Here is a 17,060-nt window from a genome sequence, read left to right on the forward strand (position 1 = left end):
TATATGCAAGCACACGTGTGGACACCCCTGCACACAGGCACATGCACTCATGTACGCTTCTGTGCATGCTGGCACACACACACACTAGTTCCACAGTATGCTGAAAAGGCAAGTCTTAACAGGCAGTCTGCCTTCTGGAGCAAGGTTTGTCTTGCTTGCATCATTCCCTGCAGGAACCCCACCTCCACACCCCATATACTCTTCAGCTCACAGTGAAGAGCCCAGTGGGCAGCTTTAGGCTCAGGTGGGCTGGCAAGGCTGTAAGGAACACAGATCTGCCTGGGAAGGAGCTGGTCTCGGGCAGTGCCTTCATGGGAAGGAGCTAGATGCTGTGTGGCCCTGCCTGGAGCTGAGCTGCCAGGTGTCACTGGTTAATTAACACAATGACCAAAAGAGAGTAACAATCAAGCCTTTATTCACTTGTTGCAATAGCAGCGCAAGAGACCAGAAGGCAGGTGCTGGCTCCCCTTGTTCTGTTTCCTCCTCCTGTGGAAAGGCACTATCAAGGTCAGTGTGGGTCGGCTGGTGGGGATGGGGACATCTCACTGCAGAGGGGGCCCCAAACAAAAGGCTCCTGCTGATTCATGGACTTGCAGCCCCCGGGAGTGGGGAAGGATGGAAAGTACTGAGCAATGAGTCAGAGTGGAGGAAAAGTGTCTTCGAGATCCCTCAGGAAGGACCTCTCGGCCAAGAGACCCCGAGAAGGTGCCTCTGAATGGAGACAACCTGGCTAGGAGTAAGCTGCACCCAAGAGCACAGCTGTCCAGAGGGTCTTCAGCCTTGCGTGCAGTTCCCCGTGGAGGCAGAGGCCCTGGCTGGGCTCCAGTGGGAAGGGTGGCATCCCAAGAGAACAGCAAGTAAGGCGTCCGGCAGTCACCACTAGGAGGCAGCATCTCACACACCACCCTGGCCTAGAATCCTCTCTCCCGCAGGTGAGGGGAACAGGATGGAGCCCTGGGAGGCGGATGCCATCCCCCTCCCAGACCCCCAGCACTGTCCTCCTCTCCCACAGCGCCAGGGTCACCCGGGCCCGCCCGGGGCTGTGGGAAGGCCTGCCGGTCAGCTGGAGCGCCTGCTGGGCGCCCATATCTCCCTGGATGAGGGCCCGGCCGTCGCCGCCTGGAGTAGCCAACTGAGCCCAGGAGGGGGCAGCACTGTTCCAGCACTGTTCGCCCACTTGCATCTGGGGCAGAGCCAGACTTTGGGGTCGGGGATCACGGAGGGGCGAGGTCGCTCTGCTTCTGCACAGGACACCAATCCGTGTCCGGGTAGAGAAGGCAGTGGATGGACTTAAACCTGGGAGGGAAGTGGGGGTCAGGCTGCGGGAGGCGTGGGCTGGCCCTAGCACTCCTCCCCACGGCCGGCTCACCGGGTGGGATCCTGCTGCAGGCTGAAGCCCCCAGCCACGTTCACCACGTTCTGTGGGTTCTCGGGTCCCCCGTAGCTCAAGGTGACCTGAGGGAGGAGAGGAAGTAGAGTCACCCTCAGGGCCGGCACCTCCCACCTTGTTCTCCAACAGAGACGCTGCTTGGCCTCCTGGATTCCAGGGCCCCCGCTGCCCCACCCGAAGTCAGCATTCTTACGGCAAGCTCAGGAACACCACAGAAAGGTGATGGGGCTTGATGGGGGCTGAGAGGTGTGGCCAGCACAGCAGATACCTGGGGGAGGCCGCTGGCACACGTGTAGGGGCAAGAGGTCCTGAACCCCCTGCCTGGGCCAGGTCTGTAACACTGGTCATGCCCAGACCACTGTCCCCAGCCCTGCTGCCCAGGGCCACCTTCTGGGAAGCTGCAGCAGCTGCTCTTTACAAACAGGCCCTCATGTGAGCCTGGGGGTCCCCCACGGCTGGGACTCTAGGTCCCAGCAGCCTGGATTAAGGGTCCACGAAACTTTGCTGCCATGCTGGGACCCACAGTTGTCTCACCAGAATCCCTCCCTGAGCCCTTGCTCAGTTGTGGGGGGCCACGGGGGCACGGTCCCCATGCAGGGACGGCCATGGAAGCGGCAGGGGCCCAGCTGGCCTACCTGCTGGAGCAGGGTGTCGGGTGACAGCTTCTGTAGGTTCTCCAGGTGGGAGTGGAACAGCGAGCTGTGCAGCAGGCGAGCGCCCAGCAGCCCCTCCACGATGTAGCCCACCGTGCAGTCGTCTGGCAGCCGTACCCGCTCAGCTGTGCTCATGAAGCCGCCCAGGCTGGGGAGCAGAGTGGGGACAGGTCAGCGTCTCTCCAGCCTTGGAGAACCCCAACCCCCAACAGCCAGCACCTGCTTCCCCCCGCCACGCCTCCTTCACCTGGCCCATGGGCTCATCTTGAGAGCAAGGCCTCTACTTAGGCAGAACCCGGCCCCACCGGTAGCGAACCAGAACTTGACCGTGGTCACCTGAAAAGGAGGGAGCCACTAGTCAGGGTCCCTCATCCTAACTCTTCATCTGGACACCCTGAGAATTGTCCTTAAGCTGCCCCTTAACTGCTCCCAGGCCCAGGGGCAGAAGCTTCCCAAGGCACGAGAGGATAGGGGCTTCCACAACTCAGTTGCCTGTGGCTCCAGCCCCTCCTGTCTTGCCCCAGTTCCCAAAACACCCCATCTGAGTGGACTGGGCATCAGCCCCAGCCCTTCCTTGCTGGGGTCTCCATACTCTCAGCTGCCCTTCCCTGCTTCGCCCCAGCACGCACAGTTCCACCTCCCTGGATCCTCTCGGTAGCCTCGATGGGGTGGTCCAGGCTGGGCCGCCCCAGGTAGATGTCCTGGCTGGGTGAGAAGGTGGACAGCAGCTGCAGCAGGCCTTTGGGGTTCACATAGTTGTCATCATCCACGTGGCAGAACCACCTGGGAACGTGTAGAAGTCTGGAGCCAGGCTGGGCCCAGAGAGTCGGGGCGGGGAAGCCCCTGACCCAAGTTGGGGCCCAGCCTCCCTTGGCCCTGGGCCACCACATACTTGCGTCCGGACTCAATAAACTTGTCATATTCCACTGACATCTTGCAGCACAGAGCCTGGCGGGTGTGCACGGCAGAGCAGTTGGTGTTGATGATGTGGCCACCTGCCCATTGGAGAAACGGAAGCACGAGGGCTGGGGTGAGACCTGCTGCCAGCCCACCCCACTAAAGTTGGGCTAAATGCTGCTGGCTGGCCGGCACAAGGCCTGTCCTGTTCAAGACCATGAAGTCAGACCCAATCACAGTCCTGTCTTGGCCTCACTCAGTTGACCCTGTTGCCGCCATCCGAGGTCCAGGCAGATGACAACACTTGGAATCCCATGAAAGCAAACCCACCAGGAAACAGGACTGAGAGGCTGGACCATCCCCATCAGGGCAGGCCTGGAAGGCATGGTTCCCTGCTGGCCCTTCTTCAGGGGACGTGGCTCCAGCCAGAGGCCCTGGGAAGTCAGCCAGTGAACAAAGCATGGCTGCAAGGGTAGACCCTGGATGCCAGACTCTGTTCTCTACCAGCTGTATGACCCTAAGCAGGTGCCTTAACTTCTCTGGACCTCTGTACACAGCAGGGGGCTGCGTGGCACTGGACGGAGAGATAGCTGAGGAGACCCCTCAGACACGGCAGCCGGGCTGGGCTGGGGAGGGCACTCACCTCCCTGGAGCTGTAGTTCAGGGTCGTCTCCGTCGGTAAAGATAAACGTCTGTAGAGAGATGACCTGTGAGGTTTCAAGGGGCAGCCCCCCACCCCAGGGACTCTGGGCCTGGCAGGGCCTTGGCCTGGTGAGCAAGGGTGAATGAAGCTGGACAGATGAGCCTGGGTTTGGGGATCCAGGAGAAGGGAGGGTGGTGAGCCAGGGACAGCCTGCTCTACCCGCAGCATCCCCAGTGCTGCTAGGACCAGGCTTGCTCTTGCTGGAGGAGTTTCTGGGGTCTCAGCCCAGTGTCATCTGGGAGAACCCACTCAAGACTAGAGCCCGAAAAGGGGCAGGAGCGGGTGGGCACTGGGGGTCCCGGGTCCCTGCATTCTCAGGCCTGGGGCCTGACAGCCATGCTGGGGACACATCTGTAGGTAGGGGGTCTTCGGGTGGATCCTGGGTGGGGTCCAGGGCAGGATGCAAGTTTGAGGATGAAGGAGCGGGGATCTCAGGGGGTGCGAGTTTGCCAGAGGCGGGGGCTGGGGTGGTGGTGGGGTTGTCCCGAGTCAGCGGGGGTTCCGGAGTCGGCGGGGTCCCCGGGCGGGACCCACCTGCCGTCGGGCCCGGGAGATCCAAGTGCGCAGCAGTAGCCCCAGGCGCGGCCCGTGGTTTTTTCGGGTGGTCTTGACCGCGATGAAGACGTCGTCGGGCCGCAGGCGGGGGGCGGTGGCGGGCCGGGCAGGGGGCGCGCGCGGGCCGGAGCCGGGGGCCACGGCCCGGCTCGGGGCTGGCGCGGGCGCAGGCGCGCGGGGCAACGGCAAAAGCAGCAGCGCACCCAGGGCCGCGGCCAGCGCGAGGCAGGCCCGGCAAAGCGCCCCCCGCGCGCGGCTCATGCGGCCGCGGGACCCGCGGGCACCGCCCGGCCAGGCGCGCCGCGGCCCCTTTAAGAGCCGCCCCGCCCACGCCGCGACCCGGAAGTCGCGGCCGCGCTGCCCCGGAAGTGGACGGTGCGCCGCGGCGGGGTGGGCGAAGATGCCGCTGCCGGTTCAGGTGTTTAACTTGCAGGTAACGAGCCGCGGCCGGCGGCCCCTCCGCGTCCCCGCCGCCGGGCCGGAGCGGGGCCGGCCGTGCGCGCCCCTCGCGCGGCGTCCTTCTCGCGCCCGGGCTCCGGCCGCAGCGTCCCGCCCGTCGGCCCCGGCAGGCCCGGCGCGCTAACGCTCTCTCTCCTTCAGCAGCCAGCCAGCTCTGTGTCAGGGTCGGGGGGTGCAGAGAGTCAGGACAGAATGCAGGGTGGCCCGGCCCCCAACGCGGCCGCGTCGTCAGTGGCAGATGTGCACTGCACCCCTCCCAGCGGTAGGTCAGAGCTCTTCCTGCCGGGCACGGCCGGGGACTTCAGCCTGAGCGCCAGCCTGTCGGCCTGTACGCTGCTTTATGAGGTACCTTCCAGGACAGGGGCCAGGACCAGCCCGCCCGCCCGCCCGCCGGGCCTCGCAGGGCGCCCAGGTGCCCCACTCCCGCCTCCCGGCCGCGACTGCGGCCCGGTCCAGCCGCGGGACTCGCCCGGCGCTGCGGCTCCGGCTGCTTGGCCGCACCGGGGTCGAGGCCGCCCGTGTCTTCCCCGTGGCTTGGAGGAGGCTGCTGTCAGGATGGTGGCTGGGAGCGCGTAGCGACCCTTGGGGGTCCCTGGGCAGTGGTCCTCCGGCGTCTGGTTCCCGCCCCAGAGATGGGCCATCATGGTCCGGCCGAGCGTTCAGCTCTTGAGCCAACAGTCTGGCCAGGAGCCCCATCCCTGGTGTGGCGGCGCGGGACTTGGTGGGCAGTGGGGAAGGTCTTGGGACAGAATCCCGCCCGCCTGAGAGATGGCGGGCAGAGCTGAGCTGGGCACAGTGAGGGCCTCTCGCCCTCCCTGGGCTTCTCCCCCTCAAGGTGCCAAGGTGACCCCCCGTGTTGCAGGGGGCCGTGGAGCCCATGCAGATTGACGTGGACCCGCAGGAGGACCCGCAGAATGCGCCCGATGTCAACTACGTGGTGGAGAACCCCACCCTGGTATGGAGTCTGGCAGGCTCTCCTCGGGGGTGGGTCAGGGGCTGGTTGGAGTGTCAGTCCTGCGGGAAGTCCAGGCTAGGCTCCCTGACCACATCTTCTAACTCAGAAACCTTTAGACTTCCTTTGTTGTTGTTCGGTTGCTCAGTCGTGTCTGACTTTGCCACCAAATGGACTAAAACATCTAGTTGCCCATTTTTAATGGGTTGCTGGCTTCCTCAAGACCCTGCAGCTGCTTCTCCCCCACATGGAGAAGCACCTTGTGCCAGGCCCCCTGAAGGTCAAGTCTCACTGTGAGGACAGGTCTTCCTTGGGGCCCACCTTGGGAAGCCCTGCCTCCTCATTGCTCAGCCTGGTGACTGGCTGCCCACATGGCTGTGACCATTCACCCCCAGGGCAGAGCTTTACTCCAGGCCTGTGCACTGGCCCATCCTGAGTGGTCTTTCCTCAGACCCCAGACAGTGGTTGATTTGGTGCCCACATGTCCTGGCTCCTGATCCACTGGTGGGGGCTTGGGGTCCAGGGTTCCAGCTTGCGCAATCCACCTCTGCCCCCAGGATCTGGAGCAATATGCGGCCAGCTATAGCGGCCTGATGCGTATCGAGCGACTGCAGTTCATTGCTGACCACTGCCCCCCGCTGCGAGTGGAGGCCCTGAAGATGGCCCTGTCCTTTGTGCAGAGGACTTTCAATGTGGACATGTACGAGGAGATCCACCGCAAGCTCTCGGAGGCTGCCAGGTGAGGCCAGGGCTCAGCAAGGTGGGGCAGGGACAGGGTGTAGTGTATGGCCAGCCCAGACAGGGGTCTTTCTTGTGCTCTTGCAGCATTTGGCTCCAAAACACAGTGATCTGGCTTTCTTGTTGAAAAGCCAGGAGGGGGTGGGGAATGGCTCAATGGGCGAGATTCTCCCTCTCCTTGCTGAGCGTTCAGGCTCTCTCCACATCTGCACGCGTGTGCGCGCGTGTGCAGTTCTGACACCGGGCAGAGCCTGTGGAGACGGCAACTTCTTGCTTCTCGGCACAGCTGTGTGACTTATTTCTTGCTGGGCTTTCCCGCCAGGCTGCGGGCTCCTGTCACAGCTGCCCCTGTGCCAACTGGGCGCTCTCTCGATGGGGGTGAGGGCCGCTGGGAGGCACCCGCCCCCCCTGCACGTGGGCCCCTGATGGCCAGGTCCTCCCTCAGGGAGCTGCAGAATGCACCTGATGCCATCCCTGAGAGTGGCGTGGAGCCCCCACCCTTGGACACAGCTTGGGTGGAGGCCACGAGAAAGAAGGCCTTGCTGAAGCTGGAGAAGTTGGACACAGATCTGAAGAACTACAAGGGCAATTCTATCAAGGAGAGCATCAGGTATGCCCAGGGGGCTGGGGGTGGGCTTCATCAAGAGAGCTTCAGGTGTCCCCTTGGAGGCAGGGGTTGGACAGCTAGCCAATGACCACTTGTGCCTGGACCCACAGGCGTGGACATGATGACCTGGGTGACCACTATCTGGACTGTGGGGATCTCAGCAACGCCCTCAAGTGTTACTCCCGGGCCCGGGACTACTGCACCAGCGCCAAGCATGTCATTAACATGTGCCTCAACGTCATCAAGGTGGGCCCAGGGTGGGTGGCCACAGGGCAGCAATGCCAGTGGACCAGGAGGGGGCACCCAGGCTGAGTGCATCCCATCTGCCTGCCAGGTCAGCGTCTACTTGCAGAATTGGTCCCATGTGCTGAGCTACGTCAGCAAGGCAGAGTCCACCCCGGAAATCGCCGAGGTAAAAGAAGAGCTCTCCGCCCCTCAAACCCTGATCCAGGAGCCCTGACCACTACTGACCATGGTGGGCCCTGTCCTCCTGGAGTCTGCCTCTGCTCCTTTTAGGCTGGAGCTGGATGCCTGGGAGTTGATGTGGGTATGGAGGGCATGGGTCGCTCACTTGTGCCACCTTCTCCTGCAGCAGCGTGGGGAGCGTGACACCCAGACTCAGGCCATCCTCACCAAGCTCAAGTGTGCGGCAGGTAAGGAACCTGGGGCATAGGGGCAGGAGGGCACCCCAAATGACCCCAGCCCAGGAAGCACACAAGCCCCAAACCTGTGCTGCACGCCCCTGACACTTGCCCGACTCACGTCCCTCTCAGGGAGGTCATGGGGTAGTAACCCGTGGTTGGGGGTAGAGGCATTGCCTTCTGATAGCTGCCATCCTGGCTGGTTACCCCCACTTCCATCCCCGTCCCCCCGTTCACCGCTATTCCCACCCCGTCAGCTGAACAGCTCAGGTGCCCATTGCAGTAGTAACAGCAGCTGCTGGGCCTCCTTGGGTGCCTTGCTCTCCCAGAAAGCTGCTGATGCTGGCCGACGAGGTCACCTCTCCCTCGCCAGTGTTTCTGTCCCAGGTGCGCCTGTTGATGGGCAGCTTCCTCTGGGCTTCATCCTTCCTCCCCCTGCTGCCCCCCAGGCTTGGCTGAGTTGGCAGCACGCAAGTACAAGCAGGCTGCCAAGTGCTTTCTGCTGGCTTCCTTCGACCACTGCGACTTCCCTGAGGTGAGGGGCATAAGGGTCTCTGGGGAGACCTCACTGGAACTTGGAAAGCAGGCTGAGGGCTCAAGAGGTGGGCTTTCTTTTGGGGGCTCATCCTCATGAGGTCCTAGGCATTCTGAGGGGGCGATGGGTGAAATAGGGTGGGCCTGGCCCAGACTTCTGTGCTGCCTGCCATTGACCCCAGGGCTCTGATCACCTCCTTGCCCCTCAGCTGCTCTCCCCCAGCAATGTGGCCGTGTACGGTGGCTTGTGCGCTTTGGCCACCTTTGACCGGCAGGAGCTGCAGCGCAACGTCATCTCTAGCAGGTGGGTGGAGGCGGGGTGCTGGGCCCTGCAGCCCTGCTCCTGTGCCCCGGCGGCCTCCAGGGCGGGTGGGCGGGCAGGGCCAGCTCTGAGGAATCTGGCATCTGCAGCTCCTTCAAGTTGTTCTTGGAGCTGGAGCCACAGGTTCGGGACATTATCTTCAAATTCTACGAGTCCAAGTATGCCTCGTGCCTGAAGATGCTGGATGAGATGAAGGTGAGGGGCCTGGCCTGGTCTGCCTGGGAGGGCGGGCAAGTTCAGAAGGCCTGGGGCAAGCTGTCCCTGATTGGCTATCCTCGCCAGGACAACCTGCTGCTAGACATGTACTTGGCTCCCCATGTCAGGACCCTGTACACGCAGATTCGCAACCGGGCCCTCATTCAGGTAAGCATTCTGGTGGAGGCTGAGGCCAAGGCAGGGCACTACAAAGGCACCTTTGGGTAACTCATGTCCCTCTGCTCTGCAGTATTTTAGCCCCTACGTGTCAGCTGACATGCGCAAGATGGCCACAGCCTTCAACACCACAGTAGCGGCGCTGGAGGATGAGTTGACGCAGCTCATCCTGGAGGGGCTCATCAACGCCCGCATCGACTCCCACAGCAAGGTGGCCGGATTCAGGGCCATGGGGTGCAGGAGGGGTACCTTGGGCCCCACTGAACCTTGCACCTCCACAGATCCTGTATGCCCGGGACGTAGATCAACGCAGCACCACCTTTGAGAAGTCTCTGCTGATGGGCAAGGAGTTCCAGCGCCGTGCCAAAGCCATGATCCTACGGGCAGCCGTTCTGCGCAACCAGATCCACGTCAAGGTGTGGGTGGGGACAGCCCTGGGACTGGGGGTTGGGATGGGCGCGCACACCTTCCTGGTCTGAGCCTTTGTCTCCACTGCAGTCCCCTCCCCGGGAAGGAAGCCAAGGGGAGCTGACACCGGCCAACAGCCAGTCCCGGATGAGCACCAACATGTAAGAGCAACCTCCGTCTTCAGGATGGTCTGCGCACCCCCACCCTGCCCACCCCCCACCCTCGGACTCCTGGGCCTCTCATCTGCTCCAGCGGCACCTCCGGAGGTGTTGCCTGTGGCCCACTTGCAGGGGTCTGGCTGCTGACTGACGCTAGTCCTCGGCGCCCCCGCCTGGGCTTCCATGTGCCCAGATTCTTGTGCCCCGCTCCCCCGCTGCACCTTGTGCCGGGGCCCTGGGGAGGAAGTGGGCTTTCCTTGAAGGAGAAGCCGACAGGGCTCACCAACATGGCATCTGGGGCCCCCACCTGGCAGCACTGCCTCCCAGCCTCCACGTTGACGCATCGTTTGAGGTTGCAGCGTTATTGAATCTTAGTCCATTAAAGGGCAGCCTGAGAACAGCCCCTGGCACCACTCCTTCCTGTCTCCGTGGGGCCCCCTTCCTCACACTCTACTCGGCTTTGCAGGGCCGAGGCCAGTGCGTGGCCCTCCCTTAGGCAGGTCTCCATGGCTAAGAAGAGGAAGGCAGGTGGTGCCTTGCCCACTTCCCTTGTTCTAAGGTTGGTTCCTGTTGGCCCCAGTAATACTCAGGGATCAAAAAGCCTGGGAACATCCCATCTTTGAAATGGTTTATTGTTCATCTTGAACACACGCGGGCTGTGAGGATGGGCAGGTCCAGCCTGGGAGCCTGCTCCTCGGTGCAGCATCTCCGGGCCCCCAGCATGGGCCGAAGGGAAGACCAGCTTGTCCTTCCGTGTGAAGTAGCAGGAAGTTCCCTGAGTAAAGGCGTTTCCTTAACTGGGACGTGGGTTGAGGCTTCAGCAGCAGGCCTGGGGGGTGGCACATGGGGCTGTAGCTGCCCTTTTTAGGCCAGGGCACTGCCCACAACCTCAGTGAAGCCACCTGGTTCTCCAGGCCCGGCCTGCTGTGGTTCTTGCAGCCGCGGCTGGGCACCCTTCCAGGCCAGAGACCTCTCCAATTTGGTTTTAAAAAGCAGTCCGTGACCTGGCAGAGGGGCAGGAGGAGGGAAATGGGGCTCAGGAGGCTGAGGCTCCACTGCCCACTGGGGAATGGGGTGGTGCTGATGGCGGCAGGCGCTCCTTACCTGGGCAGTCAGCGGTCTCTTTGAAAGCTCGCTTCTTGCAGCAGCCCCGGCATAGGTTAAACACACACCTGTTGCCCTAGACACAGAAAAGCTTGTGAGGCAGGGGCTAATACCCATTCCTTGGCCACCCTGTAGCCTGAGTGAGTAGCCAGGAGCATGGAAGAGCTGTCCTGAGGCCAGGCAGAGCTACTTTACAGGAAAGAAGCCCCCCTACCATGGGCTGTGGCCTGACTGCCACCAGCAAATAGAAAAAGGACTGCCCATGCAGGTCCCCATCCCTCCTGGGGCTGAGCCCTGCCCTAGGTGTTAACAGCCAGGACGGACGGACTCACCTTTGGGTTTCCACACTGATCACACTTTGCGTATTTTGCTGAGAAAAGAGCAAGAGGACGTGCTGTTTGAACCAGGTGAGGCCACCCACCACTGCCACCTCTCACATGTAGCCCTGGGTAGGCCTCCCTGCTCCCTTGGGGCGGGCAGAGGACACAGCATACATGGTCCTGCTGGGAAACCTCATCCCACCCACCCAAGACCCACGGGTTCCACGCCCTGTGCTGTGCGCCTCCCACCTGAAGGTCCTTCCTGGGCACGGCAGCCCCTAGTGCTACTCCTGTCTCTCTAGCTGCCCTAGGGCAACAGCTGAGGGACTGGCAGGCAGGATGGCTGGCTGGCTGTGGCCTCGGGGAACCTGCCAGTCTCCTTGGGGGCTGCAGGGCCCTTCCTGCTGTACTGCCCACAGCTTAGGAAGCAGCGGAGCCACCCGACCCTGGGGGACCCGTTAGGGGCTGGCCTTTTCCCCAGACTCCAGTGGTGGGAGCCACTTACGCTTCAGCAAGGGGTCAAAGGTCTTGTGGGGGTTCCTTAGCTTCTTCTTCTGCTTGTTCTTGGATAAGACATCCGTGGTGCCCTCCTCCTCCTCCAGGGCCCGCTTGCTGCGGGCACCCCCATTCTCCTTGCTCCCCTCCTTGGGCCTGAAAGCGGGGATGATGGGCAGAGCTGAGGGACACCCATGAGAGGCAGCCCACCAGCCACAGTCCCTAGATGAGGACGTATGTGCAACTCTGCTGAGGCCCCAGCAGCTGGCACGGAGGCTGGGACACCAGTGTCTGAACCTTGGGTAGGGCTGTGGCTACAGATGACAGCCCAGCCTCACTTCAGAAAGTCCAGAGGAAGCTAGAGAGGGTCTAGCTGATCCCAGGAAAAATCCACTGAGGGTCAGAGAACCTAAGAGAAGCATCACATGGAAAAAGCGATTTAAATAAAACAGCACAGGCTGACAAGGAAGGAGGCCCCTAGTCACCAAGGGATGGAGCTGAGCCTCCAGCACACCTGCCAAGGTTGGGCAGCAGGCAGAAGAGTCCCCTCCACCGTGTAACACCTCCCACCCAGGTCAGCCCATGTGCAGGAGGCTCACCCTGGCCGGAAGTAGGGCTGGCAGATCCAGTGAAAGAAAGGCAAGCCTCCTGAAGGCTTCTCTCCCTCCTTCTGCCTGGATATATCCTCCTGGAAAAGCCCAGAGGGCCCTCAGTAAAAGGCCCGAGACCAAGTCTCTCACCACACGGTGGCCCAGCACCTACCTGACACCGCAGCTTTAGCTCCTGGCTCACTGCAGCAATGCCCTCCAGGGTCTTCACTTTGGCGAGCTCCTCTCGAAGCTGCTGATGCACCTGCAGCCTGATACAGACGCCCCATCAGAGAGCCGGCTCAGCCCCCACCTCCCAACTGCTGACCCTGAGCCTTGGGCATAGAGGGGCACAATCCCTCCTCCCTCCCAACCTCACCACGTCACTGTGGTCCTCCCAGATCTGACTTGGTAGCAGGTGGGGGTTTTGTGAATGTCTGTGGAGAGCTCATCTCAAAAACCATGAAGGCCCCAGACAAGGCTCAGATCAGACAGCATCTGCCATGGGGGTTGACTCACGTGTGGTGCCACAGCTTAAAGAGATGGGCCCGGACGTACGAGAGGGGGCAGGGGTGCTGCCGCACGATGTCCAGGTACTCCTCGGCCAGCTCCCACACGGCAGGGCTGCGGCCCTCAAACAGGGCAGGGTTGTGCAGGTTTCCCTCTGCAGGGGAAGGTGACGCAAGGCTCAGGGGCCCCTGTGCCTGGCCATCCCCAGGGCAAGGCTGGCCACTGGCCTCAGAGTGCCGGCCAGTCAGGCAGATGGGGCCTTCAGTGGTGACCGCGTGAAGCCTGAGGCTCTTCAGCTGGGCCAGTGGTGCCACGATGTGGACGAACCCCTCCAGCACCCGACGGTGGACCAGCTGCAGGCGAGGGCACAGCCTCACCTGCACTCATGACCCCCTGCACCCCCGTGTCCTGGATGCAGCGCTCCACGTCCCGCAGGCACTGGATGTTCCCGTTGGCGAACACAGGTATGGTCACCGCCTTCCTGTCGGAGCAGGACGAGCAGATGCTCAGAACGATGCTGTTTCCCCCAACCCTGGGGGCAGTACCAGGCCCCAAACTCCATCCTCCCACTGTGCTGCTCACCCTCAGGCCCTGCGCCCTCATCTCGTGCCCAGAGGGCTGAGGGCCTGGCCTGGGGGCTGGGCTGTCTCCCCGCCCTGGGCTCACCCTGCGTCCACTCACCGCACAGCCTTGATGTGCTCCCAGGACGCGGTGCCTGACAGGGGCCCCTTCTGCTCCTTGGTGCGCCCGTGGACAGTCAGCAACTAGCACACAGGAGCACCTGGTTCAGCTCCACTTTCAGCTGCAGCCCCCAAGACTCCAGGGTACCCTCTGCCTTTGGCTTTTCGGGCATCAGTTTCCCTCACTCCTCTGGGCCACACTTGGGCCAGTTGACACCCTGGGAGTGCTGCCTAGGACTCCCATGTCAGAGCTGTCCCTCTATCCTTTCAAGGGCCAGTCCTCTCTGCAGTGGCAACACTCCTGCGGCCAAGGTTAAAGGTGTGAGGGAGGAGCAAGCACCAGCCTGACCCAGGACTGGGGGTGGGGTGGGGGGGGAGAAGGTGATTTAGGCCCAGCACCACCCCTAGGCAATACCGGCCTCTTGGACACAAGCATGGGACTTCGCTGCCTGCATCAGGCCTCACCTAAAGGTCACCGATTCCTGCCCATCCCAGGGGCAAGCCCTCAAGAGGTGTTTCTGGAGGTTCGGAAGCAGTATGGAGCCCTGGAAGCCCACAGTCCTCACCTGGCAGCCAGCCTTTTCCAGCATCTGGGCATATCTCACGGTCTTATCAATCTCTGGGAAGACGCGGATCTTGCAGGTGACAGGAACAGAAAGCTTTTCGTGGGCTAGCAGAACTGGGGAAGGGCAGAGTCGGCTCCTGACAAAACTGCTGCCACCTTCAAGCAGGCTGTGGGGACCCATGGCTAAGCCCCCAAAAGAACACAGGCTCCGCAGATGTCCCGCACTGGTAACAGGGAGCTGAGAGTTGTGCCTCGGACCACACTGGAAGAGGTGGTCCAGGCAAGGATGTCTTCCTCCAGTACAGTCTATTTGGTTCGAAGGAGGGCAGCAGGTATGGGACAGGCGACCTCACAGCCACCCTCTGCAGCAGGAAGGGGGAAGGCACACTGAGGCCAGGAGGACCCTGCCAGCTACTGTTCTCTCCTGAGCCCTGCTAGGCTGTCTCGGGCTTGCCACCCAACCACAGTGTGGCCCCAAGTCCCCGAGGGCAGCACAGGGCCAACTCACTCATTCTCTGGAGCAGGTCCCACTCCTCCTGCAGGAAGGCGCCGTAGTGACCTGCAGAGAGCAGGCACAGCCTCTGCACCCTCCCACTGCGTCCACACTGGCCTTGACCTGCCTGGCCACGTTCTTTTAGTTTGGCGGCCTGAGCTCAAGGGTGCTGAGCTGAGTGCCCACCCCACATGGTCTCTAACCAACCAGAAACTCCTCAGGCCAGTGAGGAAGGTTGAGATGCCAGGGCAGTGGCCACTGGTGCCCAAGGCAGCACAAGTGTGGAGGAGGAACTCTTCAGCAAAACACGTTTATCCAGAGGGAGCCCCACAACTTCCTGAGCATGGAGGAAGTGACAAGCCCCTGACAGCCAGGTGAACGCTGTCCCCTACCCCCAGTGACCAAGGGCCGCCTTGCAGAGGGAGAAGCAAAGAAAGGCCCAACATCAGAAAGCTGCCAGAGGAAGGGCCAGGCCCTCAGCCAGCTCACGCACACACCTGGTATCTCTGCACTCCAAGCCTTGCCCTAGCCAAAAGCCAGTACTCAACACAGAACCCCAGAACAGGAACTCTTACCTCGTTTGGCGATCATCTGTGGGCAGCCCAAATTCAGGTCGATGGCATCACAGTAGTCCTGAGCCAAGAGAGCTGCCTGGACAAACACCTCTGGGTCATTGGCACAGAACTGGAAGAGACATGAAAGTTGCCACAAGCCCCAGCCAGGCCCTGGTACCGGGGCTGCCCAGGGCTTCATAGGTGACCCAGTGAGGGTGTGGCCCCAGTGGATGACTGCAGGATGGTACCCTATCTTAGATGTTTACAATATGACCGAGCTAGAGACTTCCCTGGTGGTCCGGTGGTTAAGACGCCATGCTTCCACTGCATGGGACATGAGTTCAAATCTCTGGTTGGGGAGCTAAGACCCCACATGCCACACAGTGTGGCCAAAAAAAAAAAGCAACATGACCGAGCTAGGATGCACCCCCATACCACCAGCAGGGCAAGCTACAGATTCACACAGTCCTCCCAGATGTAGCAGAAAGCCGGTATCACTGACTTTGCCAAGAGCAGAGCTGTTCTGTCTGTCTGATAAAGAGGGGGCACTTGGGGTGATGTCAAGGTGGGGGGAGGGAGGGGCTGCAAATCTTCCGCGGCACCCAAGCCATCCATTTGCCACAAGTCTGAGGCAGCTACTGGGGAGAGGTCAACCTCTGCAAGAACCAGCCTGCCCTTGCCCCTCTGATCTCGGAAAGCCGGGAAGCCTTTTCTGGAGAGGCCCAGGAAAAGGTTCTCGGCCAGCGTTGGAGGCTGGGCCGCTAACCTGTACAATGAGAGGCCGGTCCTCGGGGCACACATCGCAGTACAGGTTCTCCTTGCGGTAGTTGGCATCGCGGACAAAAACCTGGGCATGCAGCATGGGTGTGTAGCACAGTTGGGCCCCGTGTCGGCGGCTCAGCAGCCTCCAGGCCAGCTCACTTTGGTCCACCATAGGGGCCACCACGTGGCGGGCCCCCCCCAGGGTGCGGCTCCAGAACTCGAAGCCTTCCAGCTTTGGCATTGCCTCCACACTGAAGGGCAAGACCACGGGCTCAGCCGCAGCCAGTGGAGCACAGGTGCAGGAGGTGACCCCCCTCAAGGCTGCTCTAGCGCTGCCTGACGGTCACAAATGCGGGTGCTAAGGGTGTTGGCTGATGCAGGCCAGGAACTGACGCCTCATTGCCGTCGCCTTCCAGTGGAGACTGTGGACAGGTTACTCAAACTTTCTGAGTTTTAACCTCTCACTTCTTAGCGGGAATAGGATGTCTGCCTGGCAGGACTGGCATGAAGAGTAAATGGAACAGTGAATGAGGTCCTGTCAGCGCTTTGCCCAGGGGAGGCCATCACAAAAGGCAGCTACACCCCACAAGACCTGGAGACCCCACCAAGGCAGGACCACCCTGTGGCGACACTGCTCTCTGGGCCCACCAAGGGGCCCAGGGCAGTCACCTGGACACTCTGCCCTCCGCTGGGTGTCAGATGTATAAACGCACTACCAGTAGTTCCCTCTGGCTTATCGTACCCATGCCTGGCCAACCTTATCAGAGCCACCGTTCCCTACAGTGACTTAACAGGTGGTAGGTAGCCTGAGGACTACAATTGAAACCCCAAAGGAACAGATCGTGACGAGGGGCTCACTGTCGGAGAACACCCACCTCCTGTACTACTTTGGGAATTATTAAGCAGGGTCATCGGCTTAACAACTGCCTAAGCGCCCAGCTGTGGGTTTATTTTCGGGAACTGTGAAGCCACATGTAAAAATCAACATGATGCCCACAGAGGCCTGGACACGAGGCGCCGAGCGCGGGGTCCTCCACCTCCAGCCGAAGGAAGAGCCCCGGGGCCCCAGAGAACCGCGGGTCAAACCTGAAGGGAACCTACCTACCTGGGCGGAGCCGAGCCACCTGGGCGCCCAAGTCGGGTCGCGGCTCCTCTCTACGCAGCTGGGCCCTTCGGAACCGGGGGGGATAGCCAGGGGCCCCACCGGGAGCTCCGGGGATGCGGCTAGGGTACCGCGGAGTGAGGCTCCTGGGCTCACGCCGCGACTTGACACCGCCACGCTGGGGCCGCCACCCGGCCGCCGCCGGGCCCAGGGCTCCGCGCTGGGGCCGCCGGGAGGTGCTCCGCCAGGCCGTTCCGGGCGGCCCGCGGTGCTGCGAGAAACGCATTCCCGGGAAACCGCGCCCGGCTGCTGAAGGGCCCGTCGCGCGGCGGAGGGGCGGTGTGCGGAGTGGGGGTCGTAGGCTAGAAGTCGACTCCTGCCGGCGCGGCGGGGCAGTTTCGCAGCGGTAGGGCCGGACAGGGGCCGCCGGGACTCTCCCCTCGCTTGCGGGGGTTGGTTATCGCCCAGGTGCCAACATACCCGAGCTCCCGCCCTCCCC

General features: G+C 62.0%; 3 protein-coding genes across 15 annotated transcripts; 1 reads left to right on the forward strand and 2 right to left on the reverse strand.

Annotated features, from left to right (window-relative positions):
• Nucleotides 1-398: 398 nt before the first annotated feature.
• Nucleotides 399-4,525, reverse strand: RFNG (RFNG O-fucosylpeptide 3-beta-N-acetylglucosaminyltransferase). Its single transcript, XM_055575414.1, has 8 exons — nucleotides 4,178-4,525; nucleotides 3,584-3,632; nucleotides 2,936-3,038; nucleotides 2,673-2,826; nucleotides 2,291-2,379; nucleotides 2,026-2,191; nucleotides 1,370-1,455; nucleotides 399-1,296 (listed from the first exon to the last, which is right to left on the reverse strand). The coding sequence occupies exons 1-8, from the start codon at nucleotides 4,457-4,459 to the stop codon at nucleotides 1,215-1,217; spliced, it is 1,011 nt and encodes a 336-aa protein (XP_055431389.1). The 5' UTR covers nucleotides 4,460-4,525; the 3' UTR covers nucleotides 399-1,214.
• Nucleotides 4,526-4,543: 18 nt separating this feature from the next.
• Nucleotides 4,544-9,789, forward strand: GPS1 (G protein pathway suppressor 1). 7 transcript variants are annotated; one of them, XM_055575416.1, is made up of 14 exons: nucleotides 4,544-4,631; nucleotides 5,520-5,612; nucleotides 6,167-6,348; nucleotides 6,670-6,957; nucleotides 7,065-7,200; nucleotides 7,289-7,366; nucleotides 7,547-7,607; nucleotides 8,045-8,130; nucleotides 8,339-8,433; nucleotides 8,541-8,646; nucleotides 8,734-8,814; nucleotides 8,897-9,034; nucleotides 9,105-9,239; nucleotides 9,322-9,789. In XM_055575416.1, the coding sequence occupies exons 1-14, from the start codon at nucleotides 4,599-4,601 to the stop codon at nucleotides 9,394-9,396; spliced, it is 1,587 nt and encodes a 528-aa protein (XP_055431391.1). In that variant the 5' UTR covers nucleotides 4,544-4,598; the 3' UTR covers nucleotides 9,397-9,789. The 7 variants fall into 7 exon arrangements, with proteins under 7 accessions (XP_055431391.1, XP_055431392.1, XP_055431393.1 ...); XM_055575417.1 differs by having other exon boundaries at nucleotides 6,793-6,957; XM_055575418.1 differs by having other exon boundaries at nucleotides 6,793-6,957; nucleotides 7,550-7,607.
• A 200-nt stretch (nucleotides 9,790-9,989) lies between these two features.
• On the reverse strand, nucleotides 9,990-16,791 carry DUS1L (dihydrouridine synthase 1 like). 7 transcript variants are annotated; one of them, XM_055575425.1, is made up of 14 exons: nucleotides 16,565-16,791; nucleotides 15,464-15,710; nucleotides 14,719-14,827; nucleotides 14,159-14,209; nucleotides 13,652-13,764; nucleotides 13,087-13,169; nucleotides 12,783-12,886; nucleotides 12,415-12,559; nucleotides 12,071-12,167; nucleotides 11,908-11,996; nucleotides 11,319-11,464; nucleotides 10,826-10,863; nucleotides 10,494-10,569; nucleotides 9,990-10,393 (listed from the first exon to the last, which is right to left on the reverse strand). In XM_055575425.1, exons 2-14 carry the CDS (start codon nucleotides 15,698-15,700, stop codon nucleotides 10,254-10,256), a joined length of 1,428 nt encoding a protein of 475 aa, XP_055431400.1. In that variant the 5' UTR covers nucleotides 15,701-15,710; nucleotides 16,565-16,791; the 3' UTR covers nucleotides 9,990-10,253. The 7 variants fall into 7 exon arrangements, with proteins under 7 accessions (XP_055431400.1, XP_055431401.1, XP_055431402.1 ...); XM_055575426.1 differs by having other exon boundaries at nucleotides 14,719-14,794; nucleotides 15,464-15,958; XM_055575427.1 differs by having other exon boundaries at nucleotides 12,454-12,559; nucleotides 15,464-15,958.
• Between the last annotated feature and the right edge of the window lie 269 nt (nucleotides 16,792-17,060).

Source organism: Bubalus kerabau, chromosome 4 (assembly GCF_029407905.1).
Source record: "Bubalus kerabau isolate K-KA32 ecotype Philippines breed swamp buffalo chromosome 4, PCC_UOA_SB_1v2, whole genome shotgun sequence".
NCBI lineage: Eukaryota > Metazoa > Chordata > Mammalia > Artiodactyla > Bovidae > Bubalus > Bubalus kerabau.